General features: G+C 49.6%; 1 protein-coding gene across 3 annotated transcripts in view; it reads left to right on the forward strand.

The window, feature by feature from the left end:
- Positions 1-9,396, forward strand: part of SHANK2 (SH3 and multiple ankyrin repeat domains 2) — a 544,903-nt gene that overhangs the window by 507,435 nt on the left and 28,072 nt on the right. For all 3 annotated transcript variants that reach the window (XM_024749302.1, XM_024749303.1, XM_024749304.1), the window contains exon 18: positions 9,128-9,263. In XM_024749302.1, the coding sequence (XP_024605070.1) occupies positions 9,128-9,263 (136 nt within the window). The remainder of the gene's footprint in view (positions 1-9,127; positions 9,264-9,396) is intronic.

Genomic DNA, 9,396 nt, shown 5'->3' on the forward strand with positions numbered 1-9,396 from the left:
GCTCAGGAATTGCTCCAGCCTGTCGATGCTGGCGCTGGCTGGCAAGGCTGCGGTGGTCCAGAATAATGGTCTCTCTGCTCTTGGTTATTTGTGGGACAATTTTCCATAATAAAAGACTGTAGAAATGAGCTTCCTTTTTAATTAATAGACTTTTTTTTTCTGATAGTTTTAATTTACAGGAAAAGAAATAGAGTGAAAAGTACAAGAGTTTCCACATACTCCCTTACCCCTCCCCACCTACCCATTATCGTATTTTTAACATCTTGCTCTTGCGTGGTACACTCGTTACAATTGATGAACCAATACTGATACAATATTATACAATATTGATACGTTATTATGAAGTGAAGTCCAGTTTCCATTAGGGCTCCCTCTTTGCATTGTACATTCTATGGATTTGGACAAATGTATAATGTCACCTACCCCCCCATTTCAGTATCATAAAGAATAATAATTTCGTGGCTCTAAAAATCTCCTGTGCTCCACCTGTTCCTCCCTCCCTCCCCCCCAACCCCTGGGAACCGCTGATCCTTTTATGGTCTCCGCAGTTTTGCTTTGTCCAGAGTATCACGTCGTTGGCATCATACGATGTGCGGATTGGCTTCTTTCACTTAGCAAGGTGCACTTAAGGTTCCCCCATGTCCTTCAGTGGCTTGACAGTCCACTTCTTTTTATCACTGAATAACAGTCCCGTCGTCTGGACGTATCACAGTTCATCCACTCACCTACTGGAAGACATCTTGGTTGTGTCCAAGTTTTGGCGATTATGAGCACAGGTGCCATGAACATCCACGTGCAGGGTTTTGCGTAGACACAGGTTTTCGCTTACTGGGGTGAACGATCACCAAGGAGCCTGAGGGCTGAGTCACACAGAAACGGTGTGTTCAGTTTTGTAAGAAACTGCTAAACCGTCTACCGAGTGGCTGCACCGTTTTAGCGCTTCCACCAGCAGCGAATGAGAGCAGCTGTGGCTCCACGTGCTTGCCAGCATTTGGTGGCGTCAGGGTTCTGGATTTTGGCTACTCTAGTAGGTGCACAGTGGTATCTCGTTGTTGTTTTAACTTGCGTTTCCCTAATGACATGGGATATTGATCGTCTGTATATCTCTTTTGGTGAGGTATCCAGCTCTTTTGCCCAATTTTTATTTGGGTGGGTTGTTTTCTCATTGTTTTAAGAGTTCTTTGTGCATTTTGGACACTTGTCCTTTATCTGATACGTGGTTTGCGAAACTTCTCTCCCCATCTGTGGGTCGTCTTCTCATTCTCTTGACAGTGTATTTTGCTGAGCAGTTTTTCATTTTAATGGAGAGTGCTTCTGGTGTTTTATCTAAGAAGTCATTGCTAAACTTAAGGTCACCTAGATTTTCTTTTACATTATCTTATAATCTTGTGTTTTACCTTTAGGTCTGTGACCCATCTGGGGTTAATTTTTGTGAAAGGTGTAAGGTCTGTGTCTAGTTTCTTTTCTTTTTTTTTTGCATGTGGCTGTCCCCATTGTTCCAGCACCACTGTTGAAAAGATTATCTTTGGTCCACTGAATTGCCTTTGCTCCTTTGTCAAAGATCAGTTACTGGATTTGTGTGGGTCTATTTCTGGGCTATCTGTTCTATTCCGTTGATCTATGTGTCTATTCTTTCACCAATACTTGATTGGTGAAGTTCTGTAGTAAGTCTTGAGGTCAGGCAATGGCAGGCACCTGACTTTGTACGTCTTCAATACTGCACTAGCTATTTTGGGGCTTTTGCCTTTCCATATAAAGTTTAGGATCAGTTTGTCAGTATTCACAAAATAACTAGCTGGGATAGAAATCAGCTCTTTAGGGGTCTTCCTTAAATATGACATTGATGAAAGAATTAATATGAAAGAGAAAGCCCAAAATAAACATACTATGGAGGAAAAAAAAAGGAAACAGACTACGCGGGGAGAGCACGATTATGAAAAGACAGTTAATATGATCAGTGAGATAAAAGAATATATTGCATCCTTGCAATAAGGACAAAATGCTCTTTTTTAAACTGAGAACAGAATAAGAGCTCTTGAAATTAAAAATATAGCAGATACGAACATTTTGATAGACTGAAAGATAAATTGAAAAGAATCTCCCAGAAAGAGATGTGGAAAGATGGAGAGGAAAGATGGAGGGCCAGTCCAGAAGGTCCACCGTGTGCTAAATAAGTGTACCTCAAAGAGAAAATGAGGGATGTCTTTGGCGGTCCAGTGGTTAAAACTCCGTGCTTCCACTGCAGGGGGCGCTGCTTTGATCCCTGGTTGAGGAACTAAGATGCTGCATGCTGCGCAGTGAGGCCAAAATTTTTTGAGAGAGAGAGAGGAGCGAGCGAGAGAGAGAGAGAGAGAGAGAGAGAGAGAGGGGAGAGAGAGAGAGGGGAGAGAGAGAGGAGAGAGGAGAGAGAGAGAGAGAGGAGAGAAAGAGAGAGAATGAAAGAAATGTTCAGGAAATAACTGAAGGAAACTTTCTAGAATGGAGGAATGCAAGTTTCCTGATGGAAAGGGATTCATGAGTACCCAGTATAAGAGATGAAAACAGAGACACACCGAGGCATATCAGCAAATTTCAGAAAACCTGGACCAAGGGAAATGTTCCTTCTCCGTCTAGCTGTTTCATCAATTTGAGACAGGGGCATTAAAATTTCCTACTACGTTTGCAGAGTTGCCTATTTCTTTAATTCTGTCAAATCTGGCTTCATTATATTGCGGCTCTCTTATTAGCTGCATAAATGTTTATGACCGTTATGTCCTCCTTATGAATGACCTCTTGTATCGTTACGAAATATCCCATTTGATTTCTTTTGCTCTTCTCCTTAAGTCTATTTTTTTCCAGCTTTGTTGATACGTAGATTACATACCGTAAAATTTCAAGCTCTTGAATTACACAGTCCAGTGGATTTTAATATATTCGCGGTTGTGCAACCATCACTAGTCTAATTTTGGAACACTCTGTCACTCCAGAAAGGAATCTCATGCCCATCAAGGGGCTCATGCCTCCAGCCCCCTTTTTGGCTACTATGGAGAATGCCGTTATGAACTTCTGGGTAAAGGTATTTGTGTAAGCACATGTTTTCAGTTCTCTTGGGAGTATACTTGGAGTGGAGTTTTCTGGATCCTAACTCCGTGTTTAACTTTTTTGCAAAGTGGATAGTCTATTACTGTCAGATATTAATACAGCCACTCCATCTATGGGAAATTCTTTTTCCACTGATTTACTTTCAGTCTCTCTGTGTCAAGTACACAAACAGCATATTTAGGTCTTTCTTTAAATCTGCTTTCATGGCTTCTGGTTTTTAACCGGAGCTTCATCCCATTAATTTAATTATTGACGCTGCTCAGCACAGGTGTGCCAGTTCGGTTTGTTTCTCTTCAGATTTCCTGTTCTCCCTTTTCTGCTTTATTTGGATTATCTATTTTTAGAACTCCGTTTTGTCTGCTTTTTAGCTGTAGTTCTTTACATTCTCTTTAGTGGTGGCTCTGGGACTACAGTACACATCCTTAACTCTTCCGTCCACTTGGAATTCACACTGCACACTTCACGCGAGGTATAAAAGCTTGGCAGCCGTACGGGTGTGCCTGCCTCACTCCTGCCTTCCTTTATGCTACGTCTGTCTACTCACATCATAAACCCCACAGAACAACAGCATTTCTGCCTAAAACGGTCGTATCTATTTTTTAATGAGAATGAACATAATCTTTTATGTTTTGCCCAGGCATTTATCATTTCTCACATCCCTCGTGCCTTCTAAAGATCCTTCATCATTTTCCTCCAGCTTGAACAACTTCCTTTGGCATTATCTGTAGTACAGGTCTGCTGGCAGTGAATTCTCTTGGTTGGCATTTATTTACAAAGGTCTTTATTTTGCCTTCCTTCTTGATACTTGCAGTGGTTACAGAATTCTAGGTTGGCCATCGTTTTCCTTTTACAGTTTTAAAATGCTGTTCCAGGCTCTTCTTGTCTCCATGGTTTCAGATGTGAGGTCCACAGTAGTTCAAGTCATGGTTCTTGTGCAAGTATATGTCCTTCTCTGGCTGCTTGAAGATCTCTCTGGCTTCAGCAGACAGTGTGCCTAGGCGTGACAGTCTTGGTATTTATCATACTCGGGAATCACTGAGCGTACATTAACGTCCCTTCGCCTAACTGGGGAACTTTTCGGCCATCACATTTTCTGACCCGTTTTCTCTGTCTCTTCGGGGACTCTGATTATCGTCCCCGTCTGGGCCTCTGATTATCATCATGTTAGACCTTCTGACGTTGTCCCACAAGTCCGTAACACCGTGTTCACTTCTGAAAATCTTTTCTCTCTTCATATTGGACAAGTCCTGTTTCTGTACTGAAGTTCACTCTTTGCTTTTTAAAATTTCAGATACTCTTGTTTTTTCAGCTGTAACATTTCTCACGGTTTTTCTTCTTTGCTGAGATTTCCGGTTTTTCATGCATTAAGAGCGTATTTTCTCTTACCGGGTGGAGTAGTGCCGTCTAGTAATTGAGCACCTCGGTCACCTGTGGACTCATCAGGTGAGTCTGTATCCTATCCTGAATACTGTGAGACTTACGCTGTGGCAACTCTGGGCCCTGTTACACTTCTTGCTTGAGTGCCGGTGTTTTTGCTTTAGTGGCCGGCTGCCCTGGTCACACTCACGCTGCAAACTGTCTAGCCTACTGTGGCAGTTCAGGTGTCAGCTCAGGTGTTTTACAGCCTTATCTGCAAGCTATTTGGAGTTGGCCCCGTGCACACATAGTTCAGATGTCAACCACAGACTTGGGAAGAGTTTACACACAGAACACGGAACTACTCTTCTCTGGCCCTCTCCTCTCTGGAATTCCCCCCTCACTTTGGCCGCTGTGGACGCAAAGGGCTCTGCCCTCTGATTTCTCAAGCCAGAAAGGCTGCGGTTTCTACCAGAGCATCAGGTAACTCACACCACTCTGTGTCCATGGCCCAAAGCTTCCGATTTTCCACTGCCACCCAAAATCTGCCTACCCTTGTTCATGTTCCAGAGCTTTCAGGGAACTGTCTTCGTTGGTTTGAGGATGAGGGACTATATTCTGTCCAGACTTTACAATTGTTACCTGCAGAAGAGTTAATCTTAGGAGCTTACTTTACCTTACCTACCCTCCAACCTCAAATTTTATACCCAGGCAAACTACTATTTAAGTGTGCAGGTAAAGCCATTTTCAAATAGACAATGTCTAAAAAAAAATCACCTCCCAAACTCCTCTTACTGGAAGACTACTGGAGAACGTCCTCTACCAAAAATGAGGTTTTGAATCAAAGAAATACATACATGCCGGTCTAGGGTTCAGAAGATCCAACACAAGACAGAATCAGAAGGAATTCTGAGGGTGACAGTAACGGGGGGACACAGGCCAAGAGAACACTGAACCCACACTGTTAGAGAAGTCTTCAGGAGTGATCCGTTCAAGAAGACAAACTTAACAAGACATCCAATGTACCTGAAGATTTTGAAAAGAGATTTACATAATTAAGGAAGTGTTTGGACTTGAATTACTGTTAAGTACACAGAAAATTAAACCAGTCTAAAAACACCAGAAAATTACTTCACTCCAGGGAAAACAAAACTCACTGGAAGAGGCAAAGTAATCATAGTATACCATGTGGTTTAGCGGTAGACAGATGTTAGACAGTCATGACGTAAACCCTGAATGTTGATCTGGTTAAAACTACTCGGTAACTATGACCTGAGGATGGACGTCCTGGGAAACTGGTGGTACGGGGGATGAAGGAAAAGAGCTGAATTCGTAGCTCTCAGCCTCAGCTGAGGGTGACTCCGACCTCCCAGAGGACAACTGGCAATGGCTAGAGACATTCCTGGTTGTCACTCTGTGGGGGCGTGGACCGCTGGACCTGGCGGGTAGAACGCAGGGGCGCTGCCGAACATCTTGCAGTGCGCACCCGGACAACGCACCAGTTGATTGGTCCCGAGCTGCAGTAGTGCCACAGCTGAGAAGCTGAGCTAGATCATCGTTTTCAGTAGTGGTGTGTCAGCAGATGCTATCTAAAATTAACGCATCAAGTAGCAGCCTGGTGAGAGGTGCAGTGACGGCTATAGAAAGAATTGGTCGAAGGCTTTGGGAATGAGAAGTGGGGCTAGGTGGTGAGGTCCTGTTGGCTTTGTTGTAACAGGCCTTGTAGAATTCTGCCTCTTTAAACTGGGTACACATACAAGCTTGATATTTCAAGTGACAATTTAAGTGGAATTAGAGAATTATTTAGGAAGATACGAAAGTGTGTAAAGGAAGGCACAAGTTCCCCGAACCAAGGTGGTGGCCAGGCTGGTATTCTTGCCCTCTGCCAGGACGTGGCCATGCTTTACTCCCTGCATAAATCGCACCATGTCTGTACGTAAGAATGACGCAAGGGAGAGAATGGCACTCTCTTACAGGTAACTGGATCTGCTCCAAGGCTGTAATCTTCAGGACCTGGCTTAACCTGTAAATGTGGTGGCTGATTAAGGCACACACCTCCTGGTGGCAGCATGCCAGAACTGTAGGCCCAGTGCGGTGTGTGTTTGTTTTGGGGTTTTTTGTTTTGGTTTTTGAGGGACCATGAAAGTTCAGTGGGCAATTGAGGGAACAGCAAGCATTTCACTTACTCGGTCTCTGAGGTTCCTGTCACCACATGAGCAACTTGGAGCATCTGCTTTAAGGATGGTAGCTGGCTCCACAGTCCCGTTCTGGTTAGACTGAAGTTTCAGTCTGGGAAACTAAATTGCAGCTCTCTGCTCTTTGCTCTCTGTCCCTCTGCGCTGGGACGAGGATGGAGCTGCGTGTTCCCATCCCGCCTCGCTGGTCACGGGCTTCTTACTGATTCCGGGTTGAACTGTGCTGCTGGAGTTCCTGTGCCTTCTTGGAAGCGGGCATCCACATGCGTCACAGCACAGCCACCTGACAGCTCCACGCTGTCGCTGCTGAAGCGCCACCTGTGCAGCCGCAGCTCTGGCCTGGGTGTGCGTGTTGCTCTGGGGGCCGGCCTTCATCCAGAGCTTCTTTACTTGCAAAGCAGCGTGTGGACTTAAGTTGGGTGTGGCTGAGGGGAGACGGAAGGGGAAAGAAGAGCGTGAGGGGCCCACGGTCAGGGTGGGCTCCGTGGCAGGGGCTGCTACCCACTGTGGGCTTGAGAAGCCGCTCCTTCCGTCTGGAGCAGGTGTCGCGCTCGTCCTTGGGGGGATCTTTGAGCCCCTCCCCATGCCTGCACTGACCCATCACGAATAGCGCAGGGGCCCGCCCGTCAGCGGCAGGATGCGGTCCTCCTCTTGGTCCGCCCTCCTCGCACTGGGCTGGCCACCGAGGCCTGACGGGTGGGCGGCCGGCGGCCGTCTGTGCTGCAGGCATCTCACCAGGGCCTCGGGCAGCTCCGTCCCACACAACCCACGTCGCCGCGTCCCGTGGTTCCAGACCTGACTGGGTCTCCCCACCCCTCCTGCCTCCCTCCGGTCCAAGCGGCCTGTGCTCCCAGCCCGGGTTCTGCCCTCTCTGCTTCTGCCCCACCCCCTCCTCCCATCCCAAGTGACTGATGCTCCTGAAACATCCATCTGCCACATCCCTCTCACGCTCAAAACCCAAGGTCTCAGCTGGCACGCAAGGCCTCACCGATTGGGCCTTGGGCCTCTCAGAAGCCAGGCTTTTCTTCTACCCCCTCCTCCCCGCTGGGTTCACACTGCTCTGGCCCTCTGGTCCCCTGGCCATCTTGCTGTCCCACGAACGTGCCAGGCTCGTGCTCGCCTCAGCGCTCGGCCCTGGCTGCGCCGGCTGTCCAGGGCCCCATCACCACAGCCCAATGCCTGTGCACAGCGCCTGCCCCTCTCTCTTGCCGGCCCTGCTTTCTCGGGTGGCACTCAGCACAGCTGAGCGGACATTTGTTCGTTGACTTCCGTGCCGTCCGACTCCCCCATGAGAATGTAAGCCCCCGGAGGGTGGGGACGGACCGTCCACCCCCCGTATGTACCTCCTGGATTTAGAGGGCCCTCAGAGCAAGAGTGGTGGCTGGAATCAACGAATGAGCGCTGCTGTCTCAGCGCACTTGTGGGAGGAGAGACGCAAGGGAGGGAGACCAGTGTGCCTCGGACTGCGTGTCCCGGGTGTCTGCGGTCTGGCTGAGTTGGGCCCGTTGCTTCCACCCTGGCAAGCTCGGGGACAGCCGTCCCCTCTCCTGGCCCAACTCTCCACTGCACTTCTTTACTTCCTGAATTCATCTGGCTCCCTAATCACACTCTGAGAAAATCAGTGAAAAGGAGAGCCACTAGGAGTCACTGCAAAGACTGCGGCTGCCGCCCGGAATCTGGCGCATCTCCCCCTCCCAGGCAGCCTCCTGAACCGCCCTTCCCCGGTGGCCAGCTGTCTGGCTTGCCCGTCCAGGCCTGCAGGGGTTCCTGGGCCCCGGGAGAGCCGGGGTGAAGCAGACCGAGCTGGCCTGGAAGAGGCCCGCAGAGGTGATCAGACCCGCTCGCCTGGGTCCTGGTCGTCAGAGCCGGGCACCTGGTGCGTCCGCTGGGGTCTGGTTACGTGGGTGCTGGATTTGTGAAGACACCAAACCTTGCTGACTCTTCCGTCTGTGGCTACACTGCACTTTGACAGTTTTTAAGAAATCCACAGCGGGAGAAAGAAGTACAGCAAAACGCGGACTGGCGATCGCAAGCCTGCGCAGGTTTCAGGTGCTTCGTATCAGTTCTCGATCATTAGGGCGGTTTTCTTTCCTCGAAGACAGCGCTTGGAGCCGCCACGGACCCCACCTCCTGTGGGTTCGCTCTCTGTGCCGCCCTCCGTGCCCGGCCCTCGCACCAGGAGCTGGGGTCCGGACAGCAGGTGCCAGGGCCCACCTGGGAGGGGATGGGGCCCGGGCCATCAAGGGAGGCTCTCCCTGCTCCGAGCCCAGTCTGCCTTCCTCGCAGCAGCCGCAGGGACGTTCACTCCCAGAAAGTGGCCCCGGCCGGTGACCAGCTCTGGGCTGCAGGAGGCCCGGCCTCACCCTCCAGGCCGCGCGGCTTCTGCTCGGTTTCCCGAAGGCACCTTCACTCCCGCGGGGGCTGCCCACGTGTGCCCCCCTCCAGCTGGGCGCCGTGATCCCGTTAGCTCACCGCCCTGCCCTCTCTCCCCACAGGTTAACGACGAGAATGTCGTGAAGGTCGGCCACCGGCAGGTGGTGAACATGATCCGCCAGGGAGGGAATCACCTCGTCCTCAAGGTGGTCACAGTGACCAGGAATCTCGACCCAGACGACACGGCCAGGAAGAAAGGTGCCCTCCCGGCCGCCAGCCCTGCCCGAAGGGTGGGTGGGGGGCAGGGCTCTTTCCCCCCAGCCCCCTGTGCTCAGGCACTTGCAAGGTGTGCCCCATCTCCTGCCACTGTGGGGGGGGGGGGCCCCCTCCC

This window comes from Neophocaena asiaeorientalis, unplaced genomic scaffold (genome assembly GCF_003031525.2).
Source record: "Neophocaena asiaeorientalis asiaeorientalis breed wild unplaced genomic scaffold, Neophocaena_asiaeorientalis_V1.1 scaffold43, whole genome shotgun sequence".
Taxonomy (NCBI): Eukaryota; Metazoa; Chordata; class Mammalia; order Artiodactyla; family Phocoenidae; genus Neophocaena; species Neophocaena asiaeorientalis.